General features: G+C 53.5%; 1 protein-coding gene across 1 annotated transcript; it reads right to left on the bottom strand.

Annotated features, from left to right (window-relative positions):
* Positions 1-89: 89 nt before the first annotated feature.
* ERRFI1 (ERBB receptor feedback inhibitor 1) lies at positions 90-15,131 on the bottom strand. Its single transcript, XM_061601070.1, has 4 exons — positions 15,015-15,131; positions 4,890-5,106; positions 4,655-4,731; positions 90-2,671 (listed from the first exon to the last, which is right to left on the bottom strand). Exons 2-4 carry the CDS (start codon positions 5,024-5,026, stop codon positions 1,437-1,439), a joined length of 1,449 nt encoding a protein of 482 aa, XP_061457054.1. The 5' UTR covers positions 5,027-5,106; positions 15,015-15,131; the 3' UTR covers positions 90-1,436.
* Between the last annotated feature and the right edge of the window lie 2,652 nt (positions 15,132-17,783).

Here is a 17,783-nt window from a genome sequence, read left to right as displayed (position 1 = left end):
GCAAAGGAGGTAAGAGGCTGCTCTGCAACTTTTATGAAAAGGAAAGCGAATGCCACACAAGCCAATGCGAAAATCCAAGGCAACAGATGTTGTGTTATCATAAATAAGTACATTATAACTTTATTATTCAAGACATGGCAATATCCAAAATACAAAGTGAACAACATAATTCTTCCTCAATACTGTACACCTGATGCATAACTCTCAGTGCATTGTTTCCAGAACATGTACATTGCCTTCATTTAGTCTGAACTAGAGGTTTCAGGGGGGAAACTCCCAATCAGCAGTTTGGTTGATTTTTAACCATAAACAGCACTTGTGTTTATGTCCATTGGGAGATCGTGGCCCTGTTAGACACTGGTCAGAGAGCACCTTTTGACCAAGGCTTGCAATGGCAAGTATAAATGGCCTTGTGTGTGTGTGTGTGCGTGTGTGTGAGCGAGAGAGAGAGTACGCAAGAGAGATAACATGCAGCCAGCCCTGACTGGGCCACCTTCACAACAAAAAGGACTTTGCTCACCAAGCCAAGCCTCCTCCCTGCAGAACACTGAACAGGAACAGGCACAAGACCAGCTTGCGCCTCACTACCATGTATAAACACACTTCCCACCTGAAGAACAGCAGTTGGTCCCATTTTAAAAGGGGAAAAGTTTACTGGTGCTGCTCATGCTGTAACTGCAAAGATGGCTTCCAACAGATCCTCCTCTGGCGTCATGAAGTGAACAACTGTGGTGGAGACGGGCATCCGCTGGTCCAGGCCAGGGGAGAGAGAACTGAATGGTCAGGCCATTGGGGGTGGGAGGAAATTAGGCACTGAAGACAAGATTCCCCTTCGCCCTGCCCCCCCCAATCAAAGACTGAGAAAAGCCCACCCAAACGATGGCGCCACTTGCAAAGCTCAGAAATGGGTGGGCTTCCTTGCCCCCTGCGCTGAATCTCTTCCCAACATGAGGGTAACTTCTGGTGAAGGAGGACAGGCCTCTCCCTGCCCCCAGGCAGAGAAGGACAAATATTGAGAGAAAATGATTTCAAACAGCCACTGCCACCACCATGCGGACAGCTGTCTGAGGAACAGATACAAATATTGAACCGGGCTTTCTTTCTGCCTCTCCAGCTTAAGCCACTTGTCTTGATAGCAAGACTTTGTTTTCCTACTTATGCGACTTTCTAAATATATATATATATTACTCTAAAATATTGAATAACGACTGGCCAACCATGGCTATGTATGCTCAAGTCTTTCTCCAAGTCCTCTCCCGGCCACCGCAGCACCAGGGACAGGAGCCAAGCCCACAGCAGCAGAAGCCCCTGCCAGCTTCCCCTCCGCTCCTGAAGCCCAGAAGCAGCTTGGCTGCACCTCATCCCTGGAGCATGGCTCGTGACCAGGTCCCAAAAGCCTCACTCCCACACACGGATCTGTGCCAGGCCTCCTGTGCTTACGGAGAAACCATGCAAGGCAAATGTTTGCGCTTCACGGGGCCAACCAGGTCAGCCTTGACCATCAGGGCCAGCTTGGCTGCGTCCTCCTCTGCCTTGTTCCACAGCTGCTGCCGCCCTTCCAAGTGCAAGCTGGTCTCTTCCGCTTCTTGAAAGAACTTCTCATACTTGTCCAGATAGGGAGGCCTTTCTGGCAAGAGGTAGTAGTGCGTTGAACTGACCTTCTTGCCATTCTCAATTATTGGGAGGATACAGGGGACTTTGTTGCTACTGCTGGCGGCAGAGCCTTCGCTATGCTGCCTTTGCAGAGCTTTGCTGCTGACATATTTTGGGTCCGGGGCAAAGCTCTGTGTGGGCGGCATGATGCCATTCAGGTACAATGGCAAGCTTTTCGGACTCGGTGTTCGTGAATTGCTGCGGGAGAGAGGGCCTCTTGGGGGCACCTTGGGAGGCTTGTCGTCATCGCTGTAGGAGTTGGAAGCCACTTCAGCCGACCACCTCCGATAGTCTGGTTTGAGCACCCGGGGGGGAATAGGCACCCTCGGGGGAACCTCAGGCCTATCGTCGTCAGAACTGGGAGATGCCCGATGGAAGTGGCTCGATACTTTCACTACCGGCTTGTTGAATGACCCAGCTGGCCCGGAATGTGAGCGGCGCAGCCGCCGGTGCAGCTGATGCGGTGGAGGTGGCGGAGGAGGCAGAGGGCAGGCGCTGGCTGGACACCCATTCTGCTGCTTGGCCAAGGCAGAGGGGGGCTCCTCTAGTTCAGGGTCTGCTGGGGTGTCAAAGTAGGCGTAATTGATTTGCCCGCAGCCCCTGAAGCTACGCCTGCCCTGAGCGCTGGGCTTAAAAGCCGGGCTGCTGCAATCCCCCAACAAGATATCCGTGTCGGAGCTGGTCAGGAACTCGACTTCCCTGTCCGCATCATCGTGCACAAAGTCCTCAGGGATGGGCAGCGGCGGCAGCGGCCTGGCACTTCGCTCGCCGGAGGGCGCAGGAGAGAAGACGAATGCTGGCAGCCCACTCTTGCCAATCGGGGTGGGAGGCGGCGGCGCTGCCTCATCGGACACACCGCTCATGGTCACAGAGAGTCTGCTGAAGCCAGGAACGACGCCGTGATCCTCTGGGCTTGAACTGGTCCTCTCGCTACTGGGGCTGGGCTTCAGGGGCAAGACGCTGCAGCACTTCTGTGCATGGCTGCGGCTTTTGACTGGATCAGGAGCTGAAATGTGGCCTGAGAGAGAGAGAGAGAGAGGGGGGGGGGGACAAGGATGAGTCCTCAGCCTCAAGCAATGCAACCCCCCCGTACACCCCTCTGCTTTCTCAAAGTTCATGGGAGCAAAAGGAGACCTGGCTGCTGGAGGGAACCAGAGGGGGTCCATCCAGTCCAGCACCTTGCGCCCCACACTGGTCAGTCAGATGTGCCTCACTGTTTGTCACCAGCACATGCCATTTATTTAGAGAGGTAGACTGAAGATGTTTCATCTTACCCTACTCTCTGCCTTTGTCCTTCCTAGAGGCACCGCAGAGTAGCCTTATCCCCCCCAGGTCATCACTGCTCCCCCAGATTTCCACTGTTATCTGCACTTTCTTCTAGCATCAGACATTCTGACAGCAGCCCACCATCACTTCTGAGAGAGAAGGCGAGTCAGAGGCGACACGAGAGAAGTGTATAAAATGATGCATGGCATGGAGAGAGAGCACGGAAGAGAGTTCTCCCTCTCTGACAACGTTAGAATTTAGGGACATCCAATGAAGCTGAACGTTGGAAGATTCAGGACAGACCAAAGAAAGTCCTTCTTCGTGCAACACATAATTAAGCTATGGAACTCGCTCCCACAACAGGCAATGACAGCCACCTGAGCAGAGTGGGGCTTGCCTCCTTCTGCATGACTTACGCAGTTTAGACCTGTGAAGAATTAACCCATCCACATCTGCTATAGGGAGATATCCAAAAGGGAGGGGGGGGGGCAGCGGGAGGTGGTCTGAGATTAAATGGGCGGGGGGAAGGCTTTGCACTTTAGACACTCAGGCAAGGGCTCCGGGGATCAAAGCTAGGAAATAGGAGCTGCTCTTGGCCAAAGTCTGCAGAGACAAAACTAGCCTACTCCAGAGCACTTTCTGAGGCACCCGACTCTCCTTGTGTTTCATGCCACCCTGAGAACTCGAGAGGGGGCTGCCCTCTGTGGCTTGGCTCAGCTGACACCTGGGGCAAGGAGGCAGGATGGCAGGAGGCAGTGGGGAAGAACAGCCAATTCTTAGGCTGAGGCTTCCTGGATGGCTGCCAGGCATGAGCGGCTGGTCAGGCGTTGAGGACCGTGCCTGGTTTCAAACACACGCAGCTCCTCCTCGGTTCTGCCAACGGTGAGTTGCTCCAAGCGGCCTTCCCCCGCTCAGCGATACTGGGTGAAAGATGCCAAGCCTCCTGACCTCACAGATGTTTAGCCACACGGTGGACATGTAGATGCACATGGATATTATTTCAGAGGGCGATAACATTTCCTTTCCCTGATGAAGTTTCCACAGAAACTGACACCACAATGCACCTCCTAGCCTCTGAAGTGCCACAAAGCTCTTTCCTCAGCTGTTGCTGTGTTAGTCCACTGGAGGGTGTGTGCATGGAGTGGATCCAGCGGATGGACCAGACCCTTCTCTCTCCTGACCCTCGGCGGGCCAATGCTTAGCAGGGCTGCCCACCTATCATTCACCTGTTGGCACGACGTCAGATGATGCGGTGCTTTGAAGCCATGGCAACTGGCGGATAGTCGCCCCTCCAGAAGGCCCCTCCGACCCAGCCCAGCCACCTTTTTACCCGCCCGCAGCTGATGCCATATGAAGCCAGCTGATGGGCAGCTGGATGGGGCTTGGTCAAAATGGCCTTGCGAGACCTGGCTGGTCTAGTTAGGTCACTGGGCCGTAGTGTGCAGCATAGAGAGTCCCGTGCAGCCTTAACGACCACCTATGTATGCACCTGGGGAAGTGGGATGCTGCCCACCAAGGCTTAGGCCATAATAAATTGGTTAGACTTGAAGGTGCAACAAGGCTCTGCCGCCAAGACTGCTGCTTCTGCTGCTACCGGCCAATCTAACCCCAGAAGAAGAGAAGCCGATGCCCTCGAGGGCTGAGGCGGTGGTGGAGGAAGGAGGAGCCAAGAGGCTCGCTACAGATGAAACTCAACTGAAGGGCCTTGAGCAGCGACATTTGACCAAGTACCTACCCATGGACATTAAGTGATGCTGCCCTGATGAGTTCAGGCTGTAGCCCGTTGTTACGGGGTCGATGCTGAAGAAGGCGCTGGAAGAAGGGGAGGGAAGAGGGAGAATTAGCAGGCGGCAGCAGCGAGGAGCCATCAAGAAGCTCCAACCCTCCAACGAGACCAAACCCAAGTGCAAGGAAGTGAGGGAGGGGGGACCAACTGCCACTCAGATCTGGAGCCCGCCCACAGCACTCACTTTTCAAACTGGCCACCGCTGCCGCCGCCCGGAACACCCCAGCAGGGCTTCAGACTCCCAACGCCCTGCCCGCTGTGGAGGAAGGCGTTCTTCAAGGGGCCTCTCATCTCCTGGGCTGCGACGCCTGCTGCAGACATGCTGCCGGCCCTGGCTGGCGGTCGCTCTGCGTTTTCAGAAGTCCACTGTCCTCGTCAGGTAGCCGCCCAACTGCTGCTCCCTTCAGAGGCAAAACAAACAAGGGGGGTGAGGACCACTCAGCAAAAGCAACAGGGCTCCCGGGGAAAAGCAGGCACAACTTGCCAAGGCTCACAAGAGCAGCTCCTTCGTGCAGTAAGACAAAGCTGGCCGGCTGAGGAGACGCTTTCCCTGAGCAAGGAGGCCTTCTCAAGATTTTAACCCCCGGCATAAAACTGTTGGAACTTGCTCCAAAACTGTAGCCCCAAAGAACAAAGCGCTTTGTAACAAGGAGAAGTGGCCGCACCACACCTGGGATGCATGCGAATGAGCACGGTTTCTGCTACTGCGAGGGAGACACATCTGCCGGGCCCACAAGATCCAGCCCAGAGCCCGCAACTGGGCCCTGATCACCCACGGCTGACACAGGGCAACATTAAAACACGGAACTCCTTACAGCCATTGGTTGGGCCCCCCAATGCAGGATCAAAACACTAAATTCTACCCTTGGATTTTGGATTAATTGCAACCACGCGGAGTGTTTAAAGTTCCCAGAATAGTCACAGGTGCTCTTGAAGCAAGAAGGTAGTGATCATGGCGGGGAGCACCGGCACTTGATGTTTTAACAGCAAACAGGCAGAGCTCTCCTGGAGGGAGGGGAAAAGAGACTCCGGCCTTCTGGTGGCTGGCCACGGGGGCGGGAGCGCCAGAAACCGTGTGGAAACACCAGCCACTTTCAACAGCCAGCCAAAGAAGATTCTCACCCAGTGCAAGGCGGGCAAAGCCAGTGAGGGCTGCTGCGTCCTCAGCCGCACACGGGCCAAGCAGCAAGAGCGGGGGACTCTGTGGAGCTCCAACTCTCCCTCCCTGACCACTGGTGGGTGCTGGGAGTCCAGCATCTGGATGCACCCACCTCAGATGGGGTTCACCCCGTCCCAGCACAAGCTCCCCCCACCATGGCTGCCCCAGCTGAGCCTCTCCCCCAGCTGCTTTGCACAGCTCTTGGCTCAAAGCTGCTTGCGCGAGCTGTGCAAGCATGACGAAGACAGAGCACACTACGTGTCCCCCCTCCCCCTGCAACAGGGCAGTGCCCTCCCGGTCAAAATGCAGCATATCAGCATTTCAAGGCAAAACACATTTCCAACACACGGCACGTGGCTGCCTCTCAAAGGGAAAGCTTGAGTCCCAGCCAGCCCTCTCCTGAAGGGTGGCCAGACAAGTGGAGCCTCAGAGCCAGCTTACCCCTCTCCAGAGCAGCTGTTGCCCCAGGCGGCACTTGTTAACCCCCCAGGCTGCCTGGGTGCTCCTCCTCAGGTTATGCGACATTCCCTCAGTGGACTCCCGGAAGCCCCAAAGTGGTACCAAACCCTGTAAGTGCAAAGCACCCTGTGCCAGCCTTCCCCCCCGGCAGCGCTTGCAGGGATGTTGTGCAACCACCTCCTGTGTTGAAATCATTCTGGAATGCAAAGCCTCCCTGTTTCCATCCGCACAGAGACAAGGGCGGAAAGATCCTCCCTCCTCTGGCCTTCTCAGGAGGCGGCGGAAGTTGTGTGCTTTATTGCCCAGTTCCTCCCTCCCTCCCTCCTTCAAAGGAAGTGAGGCACCCCTGAATGAGTTCTCTTCCACGAACAGCTCCTGCGTGAAAGCCAACAGAGGACCCCACCCAATGCTCCCGGCAGCATTTTAACCGGGAATTGGCTGGTGGCCAACCTGACCCAATTGTTTGGGGGGGGGGAGGAAAGAGTGCAGCCTGAAGCTCACCCAGATAGGGAGGTGGTTGTTGTTGTTGTTATTATTATTATTATTATTATTATTATTAATGCTAATGGTGATGGTACTCACCATCCCAGCAGCCCCCTTCTGGTCCTACATATTTGTGCTGCTATGTTAAGGTAGCTTTTGAACAAATAATGGTGCACATCCCTCACCTCCAAACGGCTCCTGGAGAGGAGCTGGGCACCAGTCCCGTGGCCCCTGGATCCCAAGCATGGAAGGCTGCGGGTGGCAAAGCACCATCTTGACTCAGTTTGGGAAGAAGGCCATCAATTTGACTGCCATGGAGTCTCTTGGAAGAGTGGTTATCAGCCATGGAGTCTGCATGCTGAACATTCATGAGGGTGAACTAGGAAACGGATCGGAGGCCTCGCACACGAGACCCATTGAGAATACTGCCAGCTAAACCCACTTTGCAGGGCAGGCACAGAGGTCTCCGCTGGTTGGATGGCTACAGACAGTGCCATGTGCCCCACTAAGAAATACAGCCTCAGCTCTTCACCAACCCCAATGAAAGGGGAGTCCACAGAGAGCCCCCACCCCCCACGGTCTGGATTTCGGCTGGCTTGAACTTCCTGGATTGTTGGCTCAATTCAGTTACTGGCAACAAATACTTCCAGTTGCCCCCACCTAACTCTGCATGGATTAAAAGGCAACAAAATGAGCAACTTGCAAGCAGTTTCTGAAGACGCAAGTTATGCAATTATGCAAGACAGTACGAAGGAGGAGGAGGATTTGCAAGCTATCCCAACAAAAGCCGTAACTCTGAGGTGGGCGCTTAGGGGACTTTCAAGCAGTCTGTAAGTTTGCAAACAAACAAGTGTTGCTCAGGGAGAGAGCAAGAGAATGCTTTCATTAAAGACAACCTTGCCAGGGACAAGCTCATATTGAGAAGTATTATGTGCTGTTCGGCCCTGTGATCGTGACCTCCCTGGGGCAGAGACTCCTCTCTCTCTGTTGCTTCTGTTTCTCTGGCAAGTGAAGGGGTGCGGATGGCAAAAGTTCAATGATAAAAGGAAGGAGGGGCTTCTGGGGAGGCTGGCTGGGCACTGCTCTCCCGGGCAGGGATGGTCGAGCCAACGAGAAATGGGATGCAGGCCCAGAAAGAAGACAAACAGCAGCGCCGATGGAAAAAAGTGGGACCCGGAGTGAGGCAAGACAAAACCGGGGATGAGGTGAAGGCTGGACTCCTTGGCACATCATCCAGCTCTGGAATAAGCCCCTTTGGACCTCGCCTCTGAATACCGAGAGGAGCAGGCAACGGCTTTGGCCATTTGCAGCATAAAAGCAGGGCGGGGGAGGGAGGATTCTCCACCAAGTTCCCAGGAGGCAACTGCAACCCCCGCACCCAACATTTCAGCAGGCAATGCCCACCAGGCTCTGCCCAATCCCTTCTAACCCCTCACATGGAAACTGGAGCTCTGGATGGCCCCAGCTGGGCGGCCTCAACTCTTCCACAGGCAGGGGCCACAGCATTGGCCAACTGCTCCCAGGAAGTGCCCTTCAATGGGATGCAGACCCTCCTGGAGACCCCAGATACATACTCCTCTCGGTCCCTTCCCCACAGCAGGTTTGGGGGGGAAGGGAAACAGGCAAGGCAGCTGCCAAAGGTTTATGAGCCAGCTTCAACCTACACTTATTTTAGGGATGCTTCAAACATGCTTGCATTTCAGCACTTTGCCATCGAGTACAGGTGGTGGTGTTCTTTTCAACTGGCTATTATCTGACTGAACATCTCCAAGGGCACCAGTGAGGAACAAACATATAATGTGGGGCTGCTTGCCAGGGTCACACAAACCTCCAGACTATTACAAATTGCATTTTTACTGTCTGTCCCCACCCACCTGACTCCAGAATGGCTAGAGTTAGCCACTGCCTTCACCGTCTCTGCAGCAAGCCAGCCAAGGTTCACAAATGCATGCACCCCAGGCTCCAAACCCGCTTTAAGCCATGGTGTCACATCCCAGCTTGCAGCCAGTTCATAGCCATGGCTTAGATATTCAGATGCTCAAAGAAAAAAAACTACAGCTTCACCTCTTCTCCATATAGGGCTTGTGATGTTGTCGGAATAGAATGGGAGTGGAAATTATCTGCAAGCAGGAAAGAATAATAATCCTGTATATAAAACAACCCGGGCGGAGACCAGCCAGGAAACCTTCCTGTGCCCGCAGCAAGCAAATGGGCAAGATCAGAACATCAGGACCCCTTTCTGTGCTGAGTGCCACACTGTCCACAGGGGCACACAGAGCTGTGTTTATCCACCTGCCCTTTCACCAGAAAGAAGAGGCAGCTGCTGCTCTCTGTCATGCTCTCTAGCGGTAACCTGGATTGGCCTATTTAGCTGCCCAGTATCATGAGTAAATCTCAAAGGAGGGAGGGAGGGAGGGCCACATTGCTGCCAGGCAAGTCATCAGCCCAGCCCGCAGCTCTTCCCTGCTTGACAACCCTATGATGTCATTTCCTCCTCCTCCTCCTCTAAACTCAGGAGATGTTTCCCCTTCATTTGGAGCCACCTCTGAGCCACTTTTAAAAAACACACTCCTGGGATCTCAATAACCTCCCCCCCCGGGGGGGGGGAAGCTGGCACAAAGGAGCAAGCTGTGGACTGTTAGCAACTCTCACGCGTCATGCACTTCCTCAAAGTCATAAAAGGACAGTGTTTTAGCTCTGGAGAGGCAGTTACATAATGTGAAGTGGTGCTGCCTTCCTTGCAGCCTTTTATGAACTCATAGGTAGGTGCCAGGACATCTGGTTCTCCACGAAACTCAGAGACTGTAACAGACACCACTGGGCTTTCACAACACCCTCTCTCTTCCTTTCTCTCTAGCAGCAATTCAGTCCTGTTGATAAGCACTCCCCTCCCTCCTTCTCTTTAAATAAATGATCAGTCTGCACCCCGGCCACCATCCCTCTTTGTCACAGGGCAACTTAAGCAGCAAGCCTGGAAGCTACTCACCCGGAAGGAACAGCTGTGCTCCCTGGGCGAGGAGGCAGCCCCAAGGACCCAGAGCAAGCCACTTAACCCAACCCTTGCAACTAACTCGGTGGGCTTCCCTTATGCTGCCCTCTGCCTGCCACCCTCTTTCTGGGCCAGGCCTTGCCTTGTTGCTATCCCTGGGGGCAGGACAGCCTGAAAAAGCCACTCTGATGCTACTCAGTTTTAACCTGTACAGTTTAGCGTGGTTCACCTTCTAAGGGTCATTTGCAAATGCTGAGGCACTCCAGAGTGTTTTGTGCTGTTCACCACTGTGAGCTTTAAGGAGAAGCAGCGCTAAAGAGGCAGAAAACAAACCTCTTGGGTGTGGAGTGCCAAGGAAGGCACACACAGAGCTGAGGGCGAGCCCATGGCTGGCCAACTACCACCTCCTCCTGACAGCCCACCCCACACAGCAGAACGGCTCAGAAACTATGCTTCTGTGCTTGCAGGAACCACGGCCTCTCAATGTGGTTGTGACGGCTCACAAACACTTCCCTCTGGAGACAGAGAAACCTGAGAGAGCGCTTGGAGCCGTCCTGTGTGCCCCCGCCAAACCCATGGAAAGGCTCTCCTGAGGCCTGTACTACTGCGGACTGCAGCCCAGCAGAGATGAGAGGCACAGGAAGAGATAGTGCGACCGTGCCAGCAGGTCTGCCCCACCAGCACCTCTGAGGCTCAGGCATTCAACAGAGCACTGGCACGTGGGCCTATGTGCATGAACAGAAAGCACGTCCCTGTGCAATCATTCTACTGTGTGTGGACACAGGGTACAAAGGAGGAGCCAGACATATCTCTACAATCATGAGAGTGCCCTCTGCCCCCCCCAAACACATCTGCAACACAGGTTTGAGTTTGCAAGGGAGAATTGCATGGGGGGGGAGACACACTTCCATATCCCAGAGCCAACCGTGCAAACCCTGTTGAAGAACCAAAAGGGAGAGCAAAGAATCAGGATGAGGCAGGGTGCCCTTCCACAAGCAAAAGAGACAGAAATAAGAGCCAAGAGAAAAGCTGGGGGTGGGGTGAACAAAGACAAAACTCTTTCAAGGGCAGCTAAATCCTGCAACTCCTGCAAATTCACCCAAATCACATGATTAGGCTCTTAAATGCATCACTTTTCCTTCCAATTCTGCCATGGGAGGGGGCACTACGGTGCCATAGAGGAGCCCCCTCTTACTCTCCCCTTTGAAGAATGTCTTCAGATGTCCTCACATGCCTGCAAGGTCATGGGGGCTCAGCCCTTAGCTCTCCCCACCCACAGTGCACATATTTCCAAATAGTTGTGGTTTTTTGACCTTATGAGCAACACAGCCCAGAGCTGCAAAGAGGAAGACAAAAGTAAACTTAAAATTGAGGCAGAACAAATGAGCAAAGCAAGGCTGGGCTAGGGAAGAGCCAACCCAGGTGGGATGGCCAGAGAAGCTCACAGGCAGGCCTGGGAAGATGCCACCCACCATGAGGGGAGGCCCCTTCCGGAGGGCTGCCCTCAGCCGCCATGACACAAAATGCGGACCTTTTATTCCCCTGGGAGCTGGAGCTCTGGAGTCCCCCTTGGCCTTCAGAAATGGCCCTACTCTTCTCCTGGCCTGGTTATTTGGGGCAGAAGAGTTCACTCCCCTCCTGCTTTTCCAACATGGAGGAAAGAGCAGGGTAGAGGAGAAGGAGGGCTTTGCTTGCACAGGGAGTCCCGACAATAGTGTGGACACCTGGGAGGGGAAAGGCGAGCACCGCTAAGAGACTGACCTCTGAATCACAAGTCTCTGGTTGGAACCTCACCTCTGACCTGACTGAGAGAGGGATCCCCAGAGCAATCTGCAACATGGGGCTGACAACGCGTGCTAGCCTACCAGGACAAGGCACCATGTGGAACATGTCAAGAACTCCTTAGGGGCAGTGCAGACACCCTTGGGGGGGGCTCCCCACCAGCAGCCCAAGGTTCCCCTTCACTCATGGCCCAAGGAAACCTGCAGAGGGAACACAGGCATCCTGCCCCCCACCCCACGGCGGCAGGGCTATCTCCCCCTCCCCACTTTTCTCCTCTCTCATTAAAGCCCATCATTCCAAGCCCCAGAAGATGTTTAGAAGCAACAAATGAGGATGACGGGAGGCCAGTATCTGCTTTGGGCTCACGGTAGGACTTGGGAGAGGACAAGCCTCTGCTTCTCTCCCAGACGTGTCCATCTCCCCAACGAGACCCGGGAACTGCCGCGTGGTGCCAAGTCGTGCCCCCCAGGAAGGCGCCTCAGGTTCACAGGAGAGGAAGCAGCCACCCTGCACCATGCTTGGGCAAGGAAGGCACTTCTCTTCATCTGCATTTGTGAGCCGGGTGGCAAAGAAGAGAGCAAGGGTCAGCTTGCCTTTTCACATACGAAATGCAACTAGGAGGCTCCAAATACAAGAGGAAAAGTAACATCTTTGAAGACAACTGTTTCCACAAAACCTGTGTCTTAAAATCGGGCTGGTTTTTTAAAAAACCAAAAACTGACTTGAGTTAGCAGGCAGTGAGAAGAGACTCCACCTTTGCATAAAGAGATTCTCCATCCCTTCAGAGTTGGGGGGGCACAGAGAGACCCACCCTCCTTTCAACTGACCCAGACTCTACACAGGCAAGGACCAAGAACAATCAGCCAAGGCCACAACTAACACAGCCAACCCGGTGCCCTCCACATGTTCTGGACTACAATTCTCACCAGCCCCAGGCAGCACAGCCATCTGGGGGGTGGGCACCACGTTGGAGAAGGCCTCATCTAACACATTGGCTCCTCTCATGCCTGATAATGCCTTGGTTGCAGATTTCACCAAGATAAGCATTTATAAGGTAAAAAGGTTCAACTAGCATACTGTTCACAAACCCGAGGACATCCCTGTGTACTTGTGTCTTGTCAGTGCCGCTGAGATGAGCAAAAGGAATGGTGCTCTCTCTCCACACTTCCTGCAACAGGGAACGGGGACTGAAGGCTGACCCCCTATTCTCCTTCACACTATTGAAGGAGATTGGGGCAGCCCACGTGGTACCCTCCAGGTGCTGCTGGACTCAGCTCCCATCAGCAACATCATCTATGACCACTGGCTTTACTGGTGGGAACTGGGAATCCAAGCACATTTGCAGGGTACCATGTCGGCTTCCCCCTGCAGTAGGTCAACCCACCACTACAGAAACCAATCGTTGGGTCCGAGAGAACCCTGGCCAGCAACCAAACATCGTTTTTTGAGCGGCTGTTCCATCACCTGCATGTTAAGTGAGTGGAAAATGGAGTGTACTTATTTAAATATAGAATACATGCATATCTCCAGCAGATATGCCTACCTGAGACAGGGAAGGAAGCCATAAGAAGTCACAGTTTAGTGAATGACACCCCCTACCACCCTCCACTAGAACTGAAAGGCATCCTCGGAAGCACAGCGATCCCCAAAAACAACTTCCTTGTGCTCTCAGACACAACACGCCATCCCCTGCCTCTCGCCACTTCATTTGGAGCCTTTGTATAAAACTGAGTCCAGGCAGCAGGCCAAAGCAGAAAAACAAAAACATTCAAACAAATATTTAAAAAGCATGAACTTGCAGGCCTGGATTAAACAGCTCACTAGCCCAGCCTTTTAAAGGCTGTCAGGCGCAATATAGTACAACTCTGGATTCTGAAAGCAGACACCACACATTGTTTAAGGTTGCAATTCTCCATGCGCTTACATGGGAAGTAAGCACCACTGACCTCAGTGAGACTTGCATCCAAGTAGACATATACAGGATTGCACTGTTTGAAAGCAATTCACAGGCTGCCCCAGTTGTGTGTAACCATAGTCAGCATCAACAGTCACATCAACAGCCCCCACAGAACAGCTTCAACAGGCCCTCACCGCTGCGCAGTTTCCTTTCAGCATACAGAAAGAAGCTACACATACACACATGCGTTGCACCAAGGAGTCTTTCCAAGGGTCACGTTTATGGAGCAGAAAGCAGCGCAAGACCTTCGCTTCACCAGCACTCAAAAAATCAACACAGAAATGCACCCCTCTTTAACATTCAACTGGTCAAATTTGGCCCACAGAAAAAGTCACAAATGGCAGAAGTCTAAGGTTTCTGGGGGAAATGTCATGGAAACCCAAAATGCAGAAGGCGCTGCCTGGCGCTCAGAAGACCAGGGAAGGCTTCCGGAGGTGGCCCTCCTGAGAATGGCCGCACCACAGCAGGAAACCTCACCAAATCCTCTTGGCAGGAGCTGCCACACAAAACCCAGTGCGGCGGTTGTGCATTCACAGTCCTGGGTGAGACCACTTATCTAGCCTGGCACGGAGGGCAACAACTAGATAATGGCTGCATTTTCCTCATCAGACATTCCTCACCAGCACCTCCTTTCCAAGCCAGACTTACGACCACAGGGAGACTGACACAAGATGCTCGAGGATGACGTCGCAAGTGAAATATGCTGGAATGACGTCATGTTCCAGGTGTCCCAAGAGCCCGTCCTCTTTGCGTCACGCACGGGGGCCACGAAGGAAAGGCCGGCTGGAGGGCGGGCAGACAGGCTTCCCCTGGGCAGAAAAGCCTCCACATCAGCCATCCCGAGAAGCCTGGAGCCGGACGCAGGCAGACAACCAACTCCAAGGTCGGCGACTTCCACGGCCAGCTCACCACCCGAGAGAGGGCAGAGCGCCTTCAGGCCCCTGACGCGGAACCAGCGGGAAGGCCGGCCAAGGCAGCCCCCGCCGGACAGCTCGGCTGGGGGGAGGTCCCGTCGGGCGGGCCTGGGATCCCCTGCCTACCTGCCCGCGAACGGTTACCTGGCAACGGCCCTCGACCCACCTGTGCGGAGGTGCTGCCCCGTCGCAGGTCGCCTCCGTCCCCTCGCCCGCTCCGGCTGTTCCTCCAGGGGAATGACTAAGCCGCCCTTCACCAGCGCCGCCGCGGAGGAGATGAGAGATACTCGGCCGGCGCCTGCCCAGACGGCTTCGGGCAGAGGCGGCGGCGGCGCTGGGAGCAGCACAGCCTGGCCGGCACCTGCGGAGCAGTGCGACGGGCGCTGTTCCGCGCGCCCCCCTCCTCTAAAGCAGCGCCCGATGGAGAAGGAGGGCATCTCCGCTGCCCCCTCCAAGCTGCCCAGCCCCGCCGGCTCCCACTGGGGGCTATTCTGCCCCACTGGAAGAACTACACGGGTCCACCCATCCACAAAATCGCTCCCCGCCTGGGGTCGCTCTGTCCTTACCCAGAGGGCAGCGCCGGGGCTCGGCATGTCCCGGCTCCGTCGGTGTCACTACGCACACCCCTCCTCCCGAGACTTTCTCCGACGACGACTTCCTGGCTGAATCGAGGCGTCTTCGAGCAGCAGCTTCTTTTTTACAAGGGTGGGCGAGGCCCCCGCTTAGGCCCCGCCTCTTCATCAGCTCTCGAGCGAGTCTTAAAAGGGCAACGACGCCGGAGTCCGATTCGAGGAGGGTCTCCTTCCTTGGCATTAGGGCTGCCGTGCGGGGGGTGCGGGTAGAAGAATCTATTCCTTAAGTGCAGATTTATTATTTGTTAAATTGGGGGGAGAGGGGATTTATTTATTACATTTGTATACCACCCCACAGCCGAAGCTCTCTGGGAGGTTTACAACAATTAAAAACATTAAAAACAAATATACTAATTTAAAAAACACATTTTAAAAAGCAATTTTAAAACACATTTTAAAAAGCAATTTTAAAACACACGCTAACATGCCTGGGAGAAGAGGAAAGTCTTGACCTGGCACCAAAAAGATAACAGTGTTGGTGCCAGGCACACCTTGTCTTATAAATAATTCCATAATTTGGGGGCCACCACTGAGAAGGCCCTCTCCCTTGTTGCCACACTCCCAGCTTTCCTCCGAGTAGGCACCCGGAGGAGGGCCTTAGATGCTGAGCATAGTGTGCAGGTGGGTTCGTGTCGGGAGAAGTGGTCCCTCGGGTATTGTGGTCCTAAGCCATGTAAGGCTTTATAGGTTAAAACCAGCACCTTGAATCGAGCTCGGAAACATACAGGCAGCCAATGCAAGCGGGCCAGAATCAGTTTTATATGTTCGGACCGTCTGGTCCCTGTTACCAATCTGGCTGCTGCATTTTGCACAAGCTGCAGTTTCCAAACCGTCTTCAAAGGCACCCCCACGTAGAGCACATTGCAGTAATCTAACTTGGAGGTTACCAGAGCATGGACAACTGAAGCCAGGTTATCCCCGTTAGGATAGGGGCGTAGCTGGGCCACCAACAGAAGTTGGTAGAAGGCACTCTGTGCCACCGAGGCTACCTGAGCCTCAAATGACACAGATGGTTCTAGGAGAACCCCCAAGCTACGAACCTGCTCCTTCAGGGGGAGTGCAACCCCATCCAGGACAGGTTGGACATCCACCATCCAGTCAGAAGAACCACCCACTAGCAGCATCTCAGTCTTGTCTGGATTGAGCCTCAGTTTATTAGCCCTCATACCAGTTTTCTGATGAAAATTGCTTGCTTCTGGCTGCTTTTAAAAAAAATGCAAATAGCATCTTTAGGGGCAAACAGCAGCCAGATCTGGATCAGGAACACATTACAGAACACAGAAGCAAAGGAGGCTGTCTTACTGCAATTGGCCCATCTAGCTCAGTATTGTTGACACTGACTGGCAGCAGCTCTTCAAGGTTTCAGACAGGAATTTCCCAGCCCTGGCATCAAGCCTGGGACCTTCAGCATGCAAGCAGATGCTGTGGCATTGAGCCATGACCCTTTTCCTGCAGCTGATTTGTCTCCAAAAAAAAAAAAATGGAGTGAGACTAAGCGTTCATCATATGCATTAACATCACACATAGTTTGGTCGCCAGAGTCCCCGCATTATGAGAGATGGGTAAAAGCTTCTCCCTGTCTATCCAAGCATGACTTTCTGCACCTTTTCTGCCATCCCTGTCTGTCAGGTAAGTCTTCCCCCTACTGTTCCCAACCAATAGACATCAGATTGTGACTCTTCTTGAAAGTGGAGACAGACTAGGCTCTAGTAATGATGACATCCTAAGTATAAACCTTTTTTCTTCATCAAAGGACGACTCATGTGCGTGTCACTGCCAACGTGATGCCCTTAATGCAATCTTTCACATATTCACTTACCCATCTTCAGGATGCAGGAATCCTATTGTTGCACGCACCCCAATCTCTGAGCGGCGAGAGACTTCCAGGGGTTCCTGTGCTTATGCAGGGTTTGGTTTCCTTGGAATGAAGGTCACTGGAGACGGTGGTGTCTTTAAAAGATAAACAACCTGAGCACAAGATGGAAGGGCTCCCAGCATTAACACTCCAACAGATTTTGCTTTCCCATTCATTTTCCAGGGAGGCACCCCAAAGTCATAGCTTTGGATTCAGCACAGAGAGCAAGTCCAGCCTCTGTGTCTTCTCTGCTCCAGACCAGACTAGCCAAGGCTAGCTCCTGGGCTATTGCTCTCCTACCTACAAATGACCTCCAGTCAGGTCTACCCCTCCTGAAAGAGTATCACCAGCCAGCTGTTCCTGTGGCAACATGGCCAACATTTTAATCATGCAGATAGGATGCTTAACAGATTTGGCCAGGGCCATTACCTTAACAAAGAGACTGGTTTAACCAGTTCAGTTACAGATCCCAACCTTACAGATACAGAATTACTGGCTTGAAGGGGACCCAAAGACATCATCCAGACCAACCACCCAATCCTATAACAATATGCAACCCCCACAGCATATAGCGCAAGGGTTCAAGAACACCGAGGACTTAGAAGCAATATTTTGTACTCTACACTTCCCAAGGCAAGAAATAGTTTTGGGAGCAGCATTTTGCAGGATTAGTAGAAAAGAGCCCTCAAGCCATATGATGCTTTTGTAATATTCATCTACAGATTTACATGCCACTGACTCTCCACTCACTCCAAGGAGCTTCTCACCTTTCATGGCCTCCTTGTTTATCCCAGGATTTTGGATGATACAGCTTGTCATGCAGAACTGGGAAATTCTATCTTCTATAT

The sequence above is a fragment of the Rhineura floridana genome, chromosome 18 (assembly GCF_030035675.1).
Source record: "Rhineura floridana isolate rRhiFlo1 chromosome 18, rRhiFlo1.hap2, whole genome shotgun sequence".
In the NCBI taxonomy this organism is placed as follows: Eukaryota; Metazoa; Chordata; class Lepidosauria; order Squamata; family Rhineuridae; genus Rhineura; species Rhineura floridana.
The sequence above is the reverse complement of the archived record's forward strand: the minus strand, read 5'-3'. Positions and strand labels throughout refer to the sequence as shown.